Genomic DNA, 19,549 nt, shown 5'->3' with positions numbered 1-19,549 from the left:
CACATTTAGCGCTACATCCCTTTTTACAGTTGCAAAAAATTGTGTTCAGGAGTTTTTCCGGCGCAGGGGGGAGTAAAGTTTGAATTGGTTCTAATGAACTGTCGACTAATTTCCATCCCCAGTCTTTTGGATCTAGCTGATAATCAAGCCACACTTGAACTTGGTAATATACCCGAAAAAGATGTTGATGAGCAGCCGCTGAGGTTGGAGGAAGACAAGATAACTGCACTTGTTTTTTGTTTCGAGTACTTTTAAAAAGACATGCATATCGAAACTTATCTAAGCACGTAGTTTTCTTAGGCGCTCCCTACATAGAGAGAAGAAAGCTAATTCCGTTGGAAATAACTTCTTGTGGAGTTGAATTAGTTTTTTTTTAAACTTCAGCACATTCAAGTAAATCTTGTTTTTCAAACATTTTAAAAACAGTCGTTTTACCCCTCCTGAAAAATGCAGATGTCGTATCACAGCCAGTTATTGCGTGTAAAAATAGTATATGATTTTGACATTTTGCAAAAGTAGATAAACTTTTCGATGAATATATTTCCGATTGGTGTTGAGCTTTTCCAGGTTTAAAAAAAAAGATAGTTTTTTCGATTGGAGTTCTACCAGTGAGTAATACGAGCAAGTCTACATCTTCACCTACAACAATACTTGTATTTGTTAAATTGAATTGCTCTATGGCTGTTTCAATTATCATTACGTCAAATAATACGCGCAAATACGCGCAAATAAAACAATATTCTGACATTTTTATTATAACAATGAAAATAACACGAAATACACGATAAAAAAAATATAGGTTTAACACGTATTTTCACTCTGGAGTAGTACTCAAGACTAATTAATACCTCGAGGGTGTCATCTACCTGAAGGATTTCGCGACCCAGGAAAATTACGGTATAATTTGCATAAGTATTTATTAGTACTTAGCAATAAACATTTTGCCTAGAAAGTTGTCTTTCATTATTATGTTCAAACCCTTCGGAGAAGAGAATAGGTAGAGTGATTAGATTAGCTAACGAACGTGTTTATTCCGACAAAACCCATCTTTGCAAATTGAACTAAGGCGCATAAATAAAAATAATTATTATAAGTTAATACTTTGTCATTTGTTGTATTTTGTTGTGTATTTTTGTTGGGATTAAGCCGTAAAATTCAAATAATTTTTATTATTTTCGCGTTACATTCACTTTGTAAAGATTTTTTTGTTGGCACTGTAATATAATACAGCTTATGGATTGCATCCATCGGTAGACCGCAAGCTGTATAGTAGAAACATTATCATATTTATAATCTTATATTATTATGTTTAATATAAGTTAAGTTGACCGTAGAATATTATGTTTACTTGTATTACAGCTTCAGTGATGTATATACCTGGTGTACTAATACATATATTATGACGATTAGAAGTCTTTCAACTATTTGAATCGTTGTATCTCAAAAACAGCGCCTCTTAGAAAAAAAAAACGATTAAGATATTTTTTATAGATAATTATCTAATCTACATTTTTTGTTAGAACTAATTTTACGATAAAACTTACCGTTTCGCTGAAAATCGCTAAAAACCATATTTGGCGACCTTTGACCCCGCGTAAATTTTTTAGCAGGGGTCGGATTTATGAGGACTTTTTAGATTTCATTTATGATGGTATTTTGAACAATCCTGCCAATTTTCAGCTTGATGGTAATTATTGTAGCCTCACTCCTATTTTTGAGTCTAATTAGACTGGTCTATAAGTTTGTTGTATAGTTTGCTGTGACGCTTTTAGTGGAGCTGTGGGTACTTCGGACCGCAGTGTGCAGTTGAAGAGTGTTCAAATTTTAAGGTAATTTTTTGTTATTTGCTAGTATGGCAGATTCTAGGAGAAAATATTAGTGGGTGAATGAAGATGAACCTGAGACCATCGACGATGATTTTGGAGACTCATCAGATGAAGACGATGATTATGTTCCTGGACATCAGTCTTACACTGATAACGAACAAAGTGACGACGATCATGAAGGAGAACAAACAGAACCCAATACCTAGCAAAGAAATATCGCCAGTATACTGAGAAAAATTGTTTAGAACATCGTACTGTTTAGAACATCGAGCCCAATTATGTTATGTGTGTCAGAACCAAAGTTGAAGTGCCTGGCTAAGATTAAGAAATAGTTATCTTGTAACAACTTTTATGTTTTATTTTAGTTTAAAGGGTTGTTAAAGAGATAAGTTTTATTTCGCTAGAATTTTGTTTAATTTTTTGGTCATATCTCCATATTTTTAAAACAGTGTAATAAAAGCACTAGTTTATGTTTTTTCACGTTTATCAGATCTAATGAGTAATGTTTTTTTTAAATAAACATATTTTAAAAATAAGATATTGTTGTTTATTGTTTTGTACTACATACCGCAGAAAAAATAAATAGATGACATTTATTACTAAAAAAAAAACAATTAGTGTTTTCGAGACCCCACTGTGCAGTCTACGTTAGTTGAACAAACTGTGCTGTTCTAGGGTTAATAGTATTTTATCATCACGCTATTAAAAATCTGTTTGAATACCGACAATTTCTTGTGTACATATTGTGTATAGATTTTTTGGTATGTGATTTCTACTTTATTACCTTTTATCCTTTATTCTTTTACCATATTATACGTAGGTAAAGCCTTTTTGAACATTAAATAATATTTTATGTTATATAGTTATTAAGAACAAAATAGAAAATGACTAGATATAGAGATTACGAAGCAGAGGAACAAGCTGGCTTTAGAGCTGGGTGGTCCACACTAGACCACCTATACTCTATTACGCAAGTTATCGAGAAAAAAACAGCCGTCAATAAAGAAGTTCACCTGGTGTACGTAGACTTACAAAAAGCATATGACAGTGTGCCTTCAGCAAATTACGGTCAACCTTGTGGCAAACCAATATTAAACATGGTCTTATCAAAGCAGTCCAAAGTGTGTATAATGGAACGACAGCAAAAATTAAAACTGGATCAAGGATGTCTGAGAGATTTAAGGTTAAGAAAGGATTGAAGCAGGGTGGCTGTATTTCGCCTACCTTTTTCCAAATTATTCTGGAACAAGCACTCAAGCTATGGAAAAGAAAATGTAATGGCATGAGAATCCCTATTAATGACGAGACAACGTTCTACACTTTATGTTTCGCTGATGACCAAATTCTGATTGCTCAGGATCATGACAACAATCACAAATGACAACAAATTAGAGCGAGAAGTTGAAGCGAGAATAGTGGCAGGAAACAGATCTTTCTTTGCAATGCAACATCTAATGAAGTCAAAACTTCTTTCACGAGGTGCAAAAATCCAGATATATAAGACCATAATACGACCAGCAGTTACGTATGGAAGCGAAACATGGACGCTAACAAAAAGAGAAGTTAATAAATTGCTGGTGTGGGAACGTAAAATCCTTCGAATGATATATGGCTTTTGCAGAGACAGCGTGACAAACGAATGGAGGCGCAGATACAATAACGAGCTAGAGTCTCTATTCGGAAAAGAAAATCTAGTCAGATATATAAAGGCCAATAGACTCAGATGGGCAGGGCATGTGATTGGCAGTAATGACAATCGCATTATAAACAATGTGTTCTGGGAAAGGCCAGATGGAAGAAGGTCTGTAGGGCGCCCTAAAAAGGTGGAAAGATGCAGTCAAAGAAGATCTAGAGAAAATGGGAGTGCGACAATTGGAATTAGTGGCACAGGGCCGACAAACATGGAAGGCAATAGTAAACGCGGCAAAGACTCACGAAGAGTTGTAGCGCCATTGATGATGATGATGAGGATCATGACGACTTGAGTTACATGACGCGGAAGCTAGTAGAAGAATATAACAAATGGGGTCTCGAAGTCAATATTAAGAAAACTGAAGCCATGTGTATTGGAGGGACAAAGCAGTTTATTAAATTAGACGATGGGGTAGAAATTAAATACTGTGATGAATAAAAGTACCTGGGGATGAAGATAACTAAAGATCAGAATAAAAGTCAGAAACATATAGGGTAGAAAAGCCATATCCATGATGAAAGGCATTCTGTGGGACCAGACAATATCTAACAATATCTAAAGCGAACAAACAGCTCATATCAAATATTATACTTAAAAGTGTAATCACATATGGCAGTGAAGTTTGGCCACTGGAACAAAGAACAGAGAAAATGTTACTAGTACCAGAAATGGACTTCTGCAGAAAAGCACCAGACATATCAAGAAAAGATCGGATAACAAATGATAGAATACGAGAAATGATGGGAGTCACACATAATACAATAATTTATGACATAAAAACAAAACAACTAATATGGCACGGCCATGTATAGAGAAGGGAGAAGGAAAAGAGGGAAGGTCGAGAAGAAGCTGGCGGAAGGGAATTTAAATAGAACTAGGAAATCGAGAAATCCTTCCAGGTCTATAGTTAAACAGTGAATAATGGCGTTTAGGAGTCGGAAGGCATCGAAGAACGCTGTAAACCGATAGTAGTAGTAGTAGTATGTAATATTGTCTGCATTGACAACTTTTCTTTGTACCCCGAGCTCTTCTGATTCTAGAACTACGTTACCACTGAAGCTGAAAATTATTGTGTTTATGGCCCATTGGTGTTTTCTACAATAGGTAACCCAATATAGAATTTTTGTACCTTGTACAAGTTTGTACAGATCTTTTGTTTGATTTACCCTAAATATACCAAAGATCTCCTGTTGGTTGCCCATATAGGTAATGTTTTTTTGCAGTCCAGCGCCTTGCAATCGCATAATACAGGTTTCACAGTTTCTGTAACTTAGCAAGTAAACTTAGACTTAAATACGCTGGAGAATCGGGTCGACCAGGTTTAGCAGAAAGCCAAGAGGTGGTGGCTTATGTCTCGGTGGTACTCATTCCATAGATTCCTACTTGAGGACGATCCCTTTTAACACAAGCTTAAGTTTTGGAGGTATTATATGATAATTCTAGCTACCTCGCTGTTTTATTATTTATATGGTCTAAATGATTACGCATAATAATTGCAACAATCAAGAATTATGACTGTTACTAGACCGGTATGTTTATTATGCTACTTATTATTATTGCCCGATAATCTCTTAATTGCACGTAATGCATAGAAATGTTGCTTATTACGTATGCGAAATGTATATTTGACGTTATAATTAGTATTACCTGACGCTACCGTGAATATTTTATGTAAACAGAATTATTGTTTTAGAAATATTTGTTTAGAATGCTAAAAACAAAACACTAATTTAGTGTGAATTCTGAGGCATGGTGAAATCGTAACAGATTCAAAAATACCGTGTGATGTTGTGAATGTCACATGTTTATTAATTTATTTCTATTGATTTTAATCATTTTTTAACTTTCTGTTTTGTTGTACTATTTTTCTTATAAAAATAGTATTCTTTCTTTTCAAATCTTCTATCCTTATCTATTACCGCACTTAAACGCAATAGCTGATTTAATTACATGCACAATAATTTCGACCGTTCTATGCCACACTTCATTTGTCAGTTGGCAACTCATGACTTCACTTCCCATCCGTCATGTCAGTCTCAGTCAGAGGCGGCTCTAGCCCATGTAGCGCCCGTGTGCAGTCGATGCCCTGGCGCCCTTTGGTAGACGCGCAGTCAAAATGGAATAGTTGAATAGGTACCTACCTAGTACTTGTACATAGGGTATTAGGTACTCTTATAATGTAAACAAAAATCCAGATGCAAATAGTGCAATATTAAATGATGTCGGGAGCCAATAGATATTCACAGCGTCAGAACAAAATCTGTTAAAATCCCAAATCTGATTTAATTAAATCAGATTTGGGATATATATTTATCTTTATTTGATTTTATTTAATATTTAATTAAAAATGAACTTTTTATATATGAAGTAAGGTTGAAAATTGGTTGAGGTTGTTAAAATGATGAACTACATACTACGTATTTTCAGTATGACTTAAAACACCAACAACAAATTGCTAAAAAGGATAATTTTTGAGGAGCTGTGACTCCGCTGAAAGTCGCAATAATTGTAGTAGTCTTCTTCTTAGGGTGCCTGTCCGTTCCGAACGTTGGTGATCATTCTGGCTATGATGACTTTGTTGGTTGCTATACGGAATAGTTGTGTTGAGGTCTTTCTATACCATGCTCTCAGGTTAGCAATCCAGGATATTCTTCTTCGTCCTGGGGCCCTTTTTCCTTCAATTTTACCTTTTAAAATGCATTGGAGTATCTCGTATCTGCCTCGATTTCTCATTATATGTCCCAAGTACTGCAGCTTACGGGCCTTCACGATATTGACTAAATCTGCGGTTGTGTTCATCCTCCGTACTACTTCTTTATTGGTGAATTTGTCTGTGTCCATGGTATCTTCAGGATCCTTCTATACAACCATAGCTCGCAAGTCTGAAGTTTCGATAGAGTTTCTGCCTTCAATGTCCACGTCTCTATTCCGTATAGACGCACTGAGTACGCATAACATTCAAGGAGCCTTATTTTTGTTTTTGGGTGAGGTCATGGCTCTTGAACACAGAGCTCATAGTCAAGAATGCACTTTTTTCCTTTCCGGTGCGACATCTAATCTCTTGAGTATTGTCCCATGACTCATTGATTATAGTTCTAAAGTAGTTGTATTGTGAGACACGTTAAATTCTCATTTGGTTCATACAGATTTGCTCCAGTTATGTTTTGCTTGCTGATGATCATTAGCTTGGATTTGCTGGTTTTTATATCTAGTCCATATTATTATGTTCTACTTGTTTCCGTTATTTTGTTCATTAAGTTTTGCAGTTCTATGGTATTGGAAAACACTCTTGTATCATCTGCATACCGCAGGTTACTCAGCTTGATTCCATTTTTATTGAGATGCCTTCATCAATATCTTTTAGAGTTTAGAGCCTCTTCAAAAATGTGCTTTGAGTACAGATTGAACATCAGCGGTGAAATTATGCCTCCCTGTCTTACTCCCCTTAAGATTTTGACCTGATCTGTATATTCTCCATCTATTCGAAACACTGCTGATTAATTCCAATACAGGTTAGCTATTATTTTCAGATCTCTTCCGTCAATCTCTGTCCTCTTCAGCACTTCCATCATTTGTTCATGCCTGAATCTATCGAAAGCCTTCTTGTAGTCAATCACGCATGCAAAAACATCACAGCTGACGTCCCTACATTTCTTAAAAATAACAACTGCACGCTAAATAAAGCCTCCCTCGTACCAAAAGCGTTCACAAATCCAAACTGATTGTGCGCAATTTGTTCTTCGCATCTTCGGTAAATTGTGGTAGTAATAAAAGAAAATCTTCCTTGTAAATAATTTTAATCAAATGAAAAGCCGCTTTACTTTATTATATTTACATGTTAACTTAAATAAAATACTTAATCCATTCCGTCAAAGCTTATTTCGCAAAGTTATCCCGCGACACCTGTACAAACGCCTTTGAAAAGTCCCAAGCAATACGACCTTTATAGGTTCCACAACAGATTTCGGAACCATTGTCGGTATGTCTTTAAACGAATCAAAAGATCGCCGTCCGTTCGTTGGACGGACAGTCGGGCGGGCGGCAATCTATAAATCGCGCTTAAGTGCCAATGTAATTTTTCATTAATCGTTTTAAAGCATATTTTATGTTGAAACAAAGTAAAGGACCCGCTCTTTGGCGATCGGCGCCCCCAACATCCCGGCGCCCGTGTGCACCGCACACCCTGCACAATAGGTAAAGCCGCCTCTGGTCTCAGTTTAAATGGTAGTGAATGTTTTTATAATGTCTTGTGTCTACTTAAGACGGTGTTTTTCTACAAAATTCTCACGTAGCATAAATCAACCAACCCAACTAACTAAAGACCAAGCCGTCTTCAAGACTACAACGACTACTTAAAGACACTCAAATGGCAAACATCTAAGACCTATCTGCATCATCTGGAGCCAACGACATCCTAAATATCCAGCAAGCAATACAACAATGTCATAAGTATAATTTTTATTGTAAAGCTATAGGCAGGATTTGCTTCTATATTTAAATTTCATTTCATCTATTTTATTACTTTTTTTGAAGAAGGCTGCACATTTATTTTTTTATTTTGTGTATTTTTTCAAAAACTATATACAATTTTTTTCAGATTTTTCCGAAAGGTTCACCACCTTTCAGAATCCAAAAAACTGGTTCTTTAGGAGGTTTTTAGGGATTTTTCCTATTTTATAGACTTAAAATCGATCAAATCGAGGTTTTTATATAACTTCTATAAAATTTGATGTAACTGAGTCCTTTAGCACATCCAAAAATTGGAGAAACCCGTTCAAACCCCCCAAAAACCTAGGGGATTTATTGGGGATCTTCACAACACATTTAAACCCCCAAAAAACGCAGAGGATCTTTTGGGGATCTTGTCAAAAAATGCCCTACGTTTATTTGGGGTTTAAACGTGTTTCTTTTATTTTTGAATGTCCTAGAAGACTCAGTTACTTTCTATTTCCTAAAAATTTCCTAAAATTATATAACGTCTTTATGTTTGTAAACCCACCGTATTTCGCTCATCACAAGCATGCTTTTTAAATAATCAGATAAAAATATATTAACTATAATAAACAATCTTATTTTCACTTACCGTTATTACATAACCATACTGCCTTATCTACTGTGTAACTTATAACAGCTACAATAATTCCTAGAAATGCTAAGAACACCCAGTCTTCTCCTAAATGACCAAATGTGTTGTGCCATATTTTCCAGAATAATCGTGTATATTTTCCTAAAAAATATAAGGGGTTTCAAAAAAAGTAAGACTGTATATAAGATAGGTAAAAAACTGAAAAATAATTGGGGTTTGCTTAGTAAAAAATTTTTGTATCGCCATCCGTTTTCAAGATACAGGACGTTGAAGAAAAAAGATTTTATAATTTTTTACGATTTTTACGAAATTACTGGCAACATTGTAATGAAATTTGGTGAGTTTTAAGAAGTAGGCTATTGTGCATTTTTTGACATACAATATGTATTTAAGAAAAATATATATTCAACACTGGCGGGCAGACGGGTAATGTTCTGAATTAAAAAAAATAGTACACCACTGAGATATTTGAAATTAAAAATCAGTTTTGAATTCCTTGTTCGGTTTGTGACAAAAAAATATCTGTTTCGTTTTTTTCATACGACGTGCGACGCGCCGTTTTCATGCCAAAAAGAAAATGTCTAATTAAGACAAGATGTGTTATTTATTGGATAAAAACGGCGCGTCGTATGAAAAAAAGAGAAGCTAGATTTTATCTTATTTTATTTCATTACGTTCGTGCTGACTTGGAAAAACTGAAGTGATGATAAAGTTAGATCGTAACACAATAATCAGATACCATAGGTAAGTTTTTTCTGAACATCTATTAACACATTAAAAGTAATTCACTTTGATTATACATAAATATTACAAAATTACTTTACCTTGATATATTTCTAATTCTTTTTGTCTTTTTTTCTCCTCCTCCTTTAGTTTTTTGATTTCCTCTAATTTTTTCTTTTTAAGCTCCGAATGGATTTTTTCAATTGATTTCGTATAATTATATCTAGCCTAAAATAGAAAACTATGAGTTATATCATACATAATTATTTAGATTTGATTATGATAAACTATGATTTCGTAATAATAGTAGGGGAGTAAATTATGCTAAATTTGCAGTTACTCGAGCGTTTTGGGGACCTAATTAGTTGTGAAGGTTTGGTCTTAAAACCAAAAAAAGTTAAGTTAAGTTTTCCATTTAAGTTAGGACTTTCTATTTTTCAATTTAATTTTCCATTTCTAACCATCTTTTTTCTGATTATAGCGCGATCTATCCATAATTCGAAAAAATGTCTTGAATAAAGATACTTATTTTTACGTAACGAATTCAAATGTTCAATAAAAAAAATGGGGGTTCCTATTTACGATTTTAAAGTAACCCCCACAGCACTTTCGTGGGGGGTCGTGTTTGGTATCATTCGATAGATTTATCAAAAATATTAAATACGTGTATTTTGCGGTTTTTCTATCTGATTTTCATTTCACAAAATATCGCGGGTTTCCTATTTAAAATTTTAAATTTACCCCCACCCCTCTCCGTGGAATGTCGTGTTTGGTATCATTCGATAGATTTTTGAAAAATATTGAACGAATATTTTTGGGTTTTTCGATCTGACGTTTATTTCTCGAAATATTCGCTTTTTTCTTGTGCAACTTTGTGACCCACCCATTTCCTAACGCTCTGCTCAAACCGTCAGATTTTTGAAATATACACTGTTCTGCATTTACTTAACTTACCTTATCTTAATCTGACGATTTCGAGTTTTTTTAAGAATAGATTTTTTTTCGGACCCCCCTTAACGAACTCCCCTGTATTAAGATCCAATATATGGTAGGGGTACATTTACAGGGTACAAGGTTTCTCCTCGTATGATAATCTGACGCACTCGAGTAACTGCAAAAATCCCCGCTTGGGCTCCCCTACCATAATGTTTTTGTTTGTTTTACACTTTACATCAAAACTATCATACAACACTAGACAGCAATATAAAACAATATTAGATATACAGTCCTTTAAAAATTAAAAAAAAAGCAATAGGCTTAAGAAGTTTTTTTTGTTGTGTTAAAAATTTATATATAATATTAGGTATATTATTAATCGATTCTACCAAGCATGTCGACGACTCAACAGGAACATATCCACGCAGAAAATAAAATGCATTACCGTTGCCAAAGATCCAATTAGATGCAAGCTCGTTTTAGAGGAAAAACCCATAGAAGAGCTAAACCAGTTCAAATATCTAGGTGTAGATTTCTCAAGTTATCATGACCCAGCCAGAGACCTAAGAGGATAAATAAACAAGGCCGCAGTCATGTCAGGATGTTTGAGAGATGTGGTCCGGAAAAACCATATGAGAGAATGGACGGAAAAGTTAGAATTTAGAAATCTTGCATCAGACCTGTTATGACTTATGATATTAAATCAAGAGAAGACACCAATGAAACCAAAAGCATGCTACGAACTGCTGAAATGAAGACACTAAGAGCAATAGCAGGGAAGACAAGAAGGGATAGAATACGAAACAACGTCATCAGGGAACAATGTGGGGTACAAGATGTAATAATACTGGGGTATGCAAAGACGAAGTGAATGGTGTAGTCATGTAAAAAGAATGGAGGAGCATAGACCAATAAGAATTCAGCTAGAAGGAAATAAGCTGACAAGCGTCCATCGGGGAGACCACCAAAAAGATGGAGAGATAGCTGTCAGTCTACCTCACAAGAAATACTTCAACTTCGGAATTAACAGATCGACAGATCTAAAACAAGTATAAGAAAAATAAGAAGAAGGAAGTTCGGTCTATTTTTAAATGTAGGCATCCCCTTGTTTCCGCCAATAGTGTATATTTAGTGCCGTTGGCATTCATCTTGTTTCTTAAGATCGTCAGTTGGTATCATTTAATCCGCATCATCCTCTCTTGCTTGCTCAATATTGTTAACACATTCATGGACACGTTTCACATGTAGCTATGTCTTCTTATGGAGTAAGTGACTTCATATGCAGTCGTGGAGTCGTATCCGTGAATGTGTTAATACACCTAATTATTCCATTTCTAGTAGATGCGACGACAGGCTGGTTAGTGCACTCATTATATTTGAAATTAATAGTCGCAGGGGTGGGCAAATACTTTTAAGCGCGGGCCAAAATGAAATTTTCAAAATGTTTCCCGGGCCGGAGTACTGTACCGCCTACCTACGCTGTGCACATGCGAATATTTTTGGTCAAATTTTGCCCTGCCCAAGAAATTTTTTTTTCAAAAATACTTCTTCTTCTTTTTGTATAGACATGACTCTGTCTGATTTTTAAATGTGCCTCCAGTAAGTTGTCGTTCCATAGTTTTCTTGGTTTTCCCACTGACCGCCTTTCTATTGAGGAACCGTCTCTCGCCGTCCTTATAGTGCTCTATTTGTGGTCATTCGGCTTATGTGGTCATTCCATTCTACTCTTCTGTTTCTTACCCGGTTATAACTGTTGTCCACCTTGCATCTCCGTCGTATATCTATAATTCTAGCTCCGTCCCATAGTGTCTTGCCATCGATTTTTCGAAGGGTTTTCATCTCCGCTCTTTCGAGCAATCTTTTTGCCCTCTCTGTGTCAGGTCGTGTTTTTGCCGTGTATGTCAATATTAGTCTGATGACTGTTCTGTAAATTCTGCCTTTCATTTCTTTTCCGATATTTTTATTGGTCCACATTGTGTCATTCAGGTAACCTGCGACTCTGTTTGCTCTATTCACTTGATCTTCCACTTCTGTTTCGAGTTTTCCGTAGCTAGATATTGTGACGCCTAAAACTCACTCACTTGTTTTATTACATAACCCTCCAGCTCCCATTTACATCTTATTGGATGTGCTGTTATAACCATGCATTTTGTTCTTTTTAGGGAATTAACATGTTTCTGGTGGTTATATTAAATTGGTGCAGCATAATCCGCTGTAAATTATCTTCACTCTGAGAGATTAGTATTGCATCTTCTGCATTGCAGATTATTTTAAGTTGTTTTTCTCCCATTTGGTATCCTTTTTTAGTCCTTACTTTTTTATTATTTTATCCATGATTAGGTTGAACAATAAGGGTAAACATAATAATAACTCAGGGAACCCTGTCGTATGCCATTGCCAGCTTCAATTGGATCAGTTAGTTCATCTTCTACTTTTACTTTTATTGTGGTAGATGTTTTCGATCATTGACAAAAATATGTTAAAGCATTTGGACAAAGAAACTTTACTGTTTACAATAGATAATAGTAATAATACATTATCTTACTGGGGTGTGCATGCAAACAATTTGTGCCCAGTAAAATATGTCACGTAATTTTTAAAGAAATATGGTCCATTGTATCATTCATAACAAGGATCCAGATAAAAAATGAAGAAATTGAACAAGTGGATAATACGATTCTGTATTACAAAAGATCTAAATTCGAAATCAAAAATTCGATGAAGAATAGGCTATTAAAAGCAGCCATTTTGAATATAGGGAAAATTCTGAGTAACCAAAGACTCAATCTGCAAATCTGATATCGGATGATAAAATGTTATATCCACTCTATTCTTCTTTATGGTGCCGAAGCTTGGACTGTTAATGTTGACTTAATGAGAAAACTGAAGCTTTTGAGATGTGGCTTTTTAAAAGAATTTTGAAAATACCCTGGACCGATCATATTACGAACGAAATGGTGCTGCACATAATGGGAAGAGATAGAGAACTTCTGACTATCATTAAAAGAAGAGATATCGTATTAGGGCACAGAAGTGATAAGTATGAGTTGTTGCAGCTGATTGTGAAGGGTAAACTCGAAGAAAAAATGGAAAAAACCAAAACATCACTGTCTCGAAGAGTGAGAGAAGTGATTTTTCAATTCTATGTAGTTGTTGTGTATTTAATTGTGAGTTCTGAGTTGCTTGGCAACGTTGCGTTGGGCTGTCAACGACGACAGGGGACAGGTAACCAGAAACTGGAGGAAAGCTCTTCTCATCTCTGTATTAGATAATATATTTGATAATAAAGTAATCAAAGTACCATTTAGTATCTGTATCACGGGCTCAAACGTAACAGTAGTAAAGTAGGAATATAGTTTCAACTGTTCGAAATTATAATACTCTCTATTATGTAGGTACATATTTCATTATTTATATGAACATTACACACATTAATACTGTTAATTTTAACAAAAAAGAGATTAAAAAAATGCTTGTGGGATTTTTCAACGGTCCGGATAAAATAAGCGAAAGGGCTGGATGCGGCCCGCGGGCCGGCTTTTGCCCACCCCTGAGTCTAAAGTCTAGGCAGGGGTGGCCAAACTGCGGCTCGCGAGCCACATGCGGCTCTTTGAAGGATTACTTGTGGCTCTGGATTGTACCCGAGTTATTTTTCAATTTTCTATTAGATATGGTTTAAAAAAATTATTATCGTTCCATAATATGTGTTTCAAAATGTCTTTTAATTTACTGACAACGAACATGAAAGATTTTGTAACAAATTCCATTTCCATCCAAGATAAGAATGATATGACACATCGAAAACTGCGCTAACGAACATTACATAAGAGTGGCGAAATGTAAAAGTCAGTAATCAACCGAATCCAGACCGATTTTTGTATAATCTAGCAAGCAAGCATAGTGATTTAACCTAGCCTGAGAGACTTGCTCACCCCTAGAGAATGACATTCGGGTGATACAATTCATTGGGGCGAGGAGGATTAACTCCCGTAAGCAGGAATCACTCCACCCCGCTTCAATGCTCCAGACCATCCACTTACCCCCCGATAGCACTCTGATGCGCTATAGGGGCTCTCAATCAGCAAAGTGCTTATCATATGGGAGTCTTGGGTACACGGACTCCTATATGAAATCCTACCCCGATCAATGCAGGCCAGCGTGAGGCGCTCTATTCCCGCTATCTCTAGTGACTTATCTTCGATCTGTTTTGCTTGTTTTGTATAACTCTTGCTACAGATGTAATTTGTAATTTGTATTAGGTACACATTTTGCATTTTACTCGATTTAGAAAAAAATTTTTACCATATTATACTAGAAAAACTTAACGAGTAGGTATATAAAAAAGCCGGAAGGAATATTGACCGAACTCCAAAATAGATTTGAAGACTTAAAATATGTTAAATCGTCTCTTCATTTTTTTCCGAATTCATTTGAAATGAACATAGTTCATAAGGTGAATTTTTTATTATTACCAATATATGATCCAAACAACATCTGGAGAATTAAAATTAATAGAGGCGCAAGAAGATCAAGCTCGAAAATAAAACTATAAGTCGAAGCCGAATACCGAATTTTGTAAATTTGTACCAGAATCCAAGAAGGTACCCCAAAAAAGAATGCTTGTCCAATTATTTCCATATTAGGAACAACGTACTTGTGTGGACCATTTTATTCCATTTTATAATTCGTGAAATCCTAACACCGATCAATATTACCTAACCAGCATCTAAAAGAATTACTGAGAAGTCACATATTAATCACCAAATTCTAAAGAATTATCAAAAGAAGGAAAACAAAAATGTAATTAAGTTTAAATATTTCGTAATTGTATTTCGGTTTTCAGTAAGTAAAAGTTCTGTTAAAAAAATTGTAAATACCTTCTATACATAGATACTTTTTAAATAAGTATTTTATTGCGGCTCGCGAAAAACTTCAACTTGTGAAAAGTGGTTCGGACTATTAAGAAGCTTGGCCACCCCTGCTAGAGGTTTCATTCTTCAAATCTCAACCCGAGCCAGAATAAAAAAGTTTGATGTAGTTGTTTACAATCCAAAATGGATCTGCAACTTAAATTAGAAACAAGATGGCGGCTAACGCAACTGTGGAATTCAGTCGCAATTTTAAATTTACACTATTATTTACTTTACCTAAATATTAGAAAAATAAAATTTTAGGTAGCTCGGCATGCAAGGTCAAATGCTATCCCTAATGGACCATTCGGTTTTACTGGATTTTCCAATACTACTGAAAAAAAATGTATTGTATATGGTATTTTTAAAAAGGTTGTTGAACGACCTTTAAAATGAGATATCACTAAAACCCCCTTTCCATTAAAGATTTTGGGGGTTGTGTCCGCTAGAGAGTTGATGTAATTTAGTTGAAAACTGGTCTACAAAATGTCCCCCTCACAAATAAATTTCACGTGTTTTTGCATATTTTTAGAATATATATGAGGACCAAATTATAGAGAATTATAGATTGGTACATTTACAAATCGACACACTGTATATACAGGGTGAGTCATGAGGAACTGTACATACTCCTACCTCGTATAGGGGCCCCTATGGGGAATAACAAATGACCATTAAAAAGTGTCTGCTCCCATTGTTTAATAATATACCGTTAATTTTTGTACTCAAACAAAGAAAATGTAAAATTATCATAGCCTCCTAACATTCACTTACATTTTTATACACATACATAGTATTAGTACATGGTGAGAACGTAGTGATGCAAAAAATGAGGGGAAAATATTTCCTTTTGTTTTTGTGTAATTTTACAAACAAATATTATACAGGATGATGTTTTAGTATTATTCAAAACAACCTGTCCTTTTTGAAATTCTGGAAATTGGCTAAAAGGGTTGCATTATTTAAAACGTATAGAACGAAAAGTGGTAGTGTTATTACTTATAAATTAAATGTTTGTTCAAATAAAAATTCATTTTTGTAATAAAAATTCAATTTTTTTAAATCTATGATTTACTTCACCAAACTTTTAATTTATAGTCAAATTTTATTTTTTTATGAAAAATTAAGTAATCATGTGGGGAAAAATAAATATGCCATTTTAATTGCTTATTTGTCCCATCATCATTCTCTTTGCCTTATCCCTATGCGGGGTCGGCTTCCCTACACCGAGAGAACAATTTCTTTTCTCCTAAAACACCGATTTTTTTGGGCAATATTTCTTAAAAGTTAACATATCCTATTAACTTAAACACACCGGTTCACATGTAAAGAAACGAGTTTTTTAAACACAACTCAATAATTTCTTACAGATAATTTCTTCAATACTAAGAATTGCATTAATGGTTACATTTAATTTTCTTATCCTAAAGTTTTTATTTCTTAAATTGAAAACTACAAATATTTTGCAGTATAAGAAATATAATGTTAAGTTAATCCATATTTATATTTGTGAACAAGAAATTTTCTTGCAATCAAATAAATATTTTAAACCACAAAAAATAATTCTTCAGAAATACCCTCTGTAGTAACTGTGGTTATAAAATAAAAACTTTGTCATTAATGCCGAAATGTTACTTGCAAAGAGATTTTCTTCCACAAAAGAATTGCGCAGATTAACTATTTATGATTATTTAGTCGTCAGTGTTTGTCAAGATGGCGTGATATGTTCATGTTCATATAGATGGATGTTGGATTTATTGGTGTTCTTTAAAAATTAACGGATACTTTGAAGGTACGTACATATATAGGTATTAAATAAAAGTAAATTGAGTAATTTCAGATGTAATAATACTATTGTTGCGTATCCGAATGGTTAAAAAAGAAACATAATAGTATCTTTATATGCTTTTTAGGTATAATGATGGACGACTCTGAAATAAAGGAGCTTATTATTCTAACTGGAAAATATGCCACAATTTACAGCTGGGACAGAATGATATAATAATATATAGCTTCAGAACAATATTAAGAAAGGATTTATTAACCAACTTTCGGGCCTTCCAGAAATGGTAAAACTTCATACATGTAAGTACCTTTTTAAAAATGTGTATACTTATGTATCAACTATAATAGGTTTCTTGAATGTATCGTCTCCTAAAAAAATATACAATACAACGCTATATCGAACATGGCGGTTGCAACGCTGAGGATGTTTTCTGTTAATTTATTTGAGATAAAGAAATCAGTTAGTCTAAAAGAAATATATGTTTATGGTTAAGAAATGTTATTGCCGAAAACCGTGAATTAGTTAATATGTATTAAATGACTTAGATGTAAACTAATAATACTTTCCCGTAATAAAATTTCTTAATGACTAGGTATGCTGTCTCTTTTAGATTGCTTATAAGAAAATTACATATTATTATGTCTGCTTCAATGTTTTACATTGGTTGTATTTTCCCTCTTGTTTTTGCTAAACAATGTTTATTGTGTGACTTAATATTATACCGATAAATAATTAATATTTCATTAACAAAAGGAAAAAAATAAACAAAGATGTGTAGGTTAAATAATGCCATGTTTGAACTAAATATGATTGATTATTATTAGTATTAATAGTTCTTATGTGGGGCCGTGTATTTTTTTTATTTCCTAAATTTGTCAAAATTAATATCTATAGATATCTTTATAAAATTTTTTTTATTAAAGTAAGTTTACTCTTTCTACATAACGATTTTGTTTTAGTGAATTGCTAATATACAAAGTGCTATTAACAAAAGAAGGCGCCTCTCCATCCTTTTATTGTTGTGTAGAAGCCAGTGGTTTTAAGAGTGGAGAAAATATTTGTATGTACATAATAATAACGTTTTATATCTTGTTTTACTAATAAATAATGATTTTACCTTAACACAATGATTTATTTCGCCGTATGTAATATCACTTTATTTTCAAGAAATATTAACTTAACTCTAAATATACGTTTATCTCTGCGAAATATATTTCTTAACATTAAATACATTAATTATTAATAGTAAAATAATAATATTCCTTACTAAGAAATATTATTGCTCAGAAAGAATAGTTTTGTAATGTGTAGAAAATATATTTTTATGACTAATAAAATTAATTAACATCAAGTGTAATTTCTTTCTGATAAATGGGTTTGAAGTTTGCCAGAAAGTGATGGTTCAATCATGTTTAAGATATATTTCTTTGGCTATAGTAGAATTTATTTGAAATATTTTAGAAAATTATATTTTACATACAAAGATATATTTCTTAGGCAATATGCCAAGTCGATCTTTCTTAAATATTAATAAAGTTTCTTTATGTCAAGAATTTTTTTCTCTCGGTGTAATTGCATTTCTCCACACAATTCTATCTTGGGTCATATCAATGTTAATCCCCTTTACCAACATATCCTGCCTTATCGTCTCCCCCCAGGTCTTCTTTGGTCTTCCTCTCCTACTCCTTCCAGGAATCTGCACTTCAGCTATTCTTCGTATTGGGTGATTAACGTCTCGACGTTGAACATGACCAAACTATCTTAACCTATGCTCTCTCATTTTGGCATCAATTGGTGCCACACCTAGACTTCCCCTAATATACTCATTTCCAATTTTATCCTTCTTTGTCACTCCACTCATCCATCTAAGCATTCTCATTTCCGCCACATGCATTCGTTGTTCCTCTTTCTTTTTCACTGCCCAACATTCAGTTACGTACATCATAGCCGGTCCTATGGCTGTTTTATAGAATTTTCCCTTCAGCTTCATTGGAATTTTTCTGTCACACAACACACCACTCGCTTCTTTCCACTTCATCCATCCAGCCCTAATTCTACTGCATGCATCTCCATCTATTTCTTCATTACTCTGTAATACCGATCCTAGGTACTTAAAACTATTGCTTTTCACAATCATTTCATCATCCAAAGATACCATTTTATTTGTAGTAACTCCATCTTTAAATGAACATTCCAAATACTCTGTTTTTGTCCTTCTAAATTTTAAACCTTTTTCTTCCAGAGCTTGTCTCCACTGTTCCAGTTTTTGTTCTAAGTCTCTTTCACTATTTCCCACTAACACTACATCATCAGCATACATTAGGCACCATGGAATGCTACCCTGTAGTTTCGCTGTTATCTGGTCCAAAACTAATGAGAATAAATAAGGACTAAGCAGCGAGCCTTGGTGCAATCTTACTTTCACCTGAAATTTATCAGTCTCTCCCACACCTGTCCTAACACTAGTCGTTACTCCCTCATACATATCTCTCACAATCTTTACATATTCGCCAGGGACTCCTTTCTTATTGAGTGCCCACCACAAAATCTCTCGAGGAACTCTATCATATGCTTCCTCAACATCAATGA

The 19,549-nt window shown here is 34.1% G+C and overlaps 1 protein-coding gene across 4 annotated transcripts in view; it reads right to left on the bottom strand.

The window, feature by feature from the left end:
• Window positions 1-19,549, bottom strand: part of LOC114326027 (chloride channel protein 2) — a 152,602-nt gene that overhangs the window by 43,373 nt on the left and 89,680 nt on the right. For all 4 annotated transcript variants that reach the window (XM_028274230.2, XM_028274229.2, XM_028274228.2 and 1 more), the window contains 2 exons: window positions 9,430-9,556; window positions 8,603-8,746 (listed from right to left, as the gene is read on the bottom strand). In XM_028274230.2, coding sequence (XP_028130031.2) covers window positions 8,603-8,746; window positions 9,430-9,556 — 271 coding nt within the window. The remainder of the gene's footprint in view (window positions 1-8,602; window positions 8,747-9,429; window positions 9,557-19,549) is intronic.

The sequence above is a fragment of the Diabrotica virgifera genome, chromosome 3 (genome assembly GCF_917563875.1).
Source record: "Diabrotica virgifera virgifera chromosome 3, PGI_DIABVI_V3a".
Taxonomy (NCBI): domain Eukaryota; kingdom Metazoa; phylum Arthropoda; class Insecta; order Coleoptera; family Chrysomelidae; genus Diabrotica; species Diabrotica virgifera.
The sequence above is the reverse complement of the archived record's forward strand: the minus strand, read 5'-3'. Positions and strand labels throughout refer to the sequence as shown.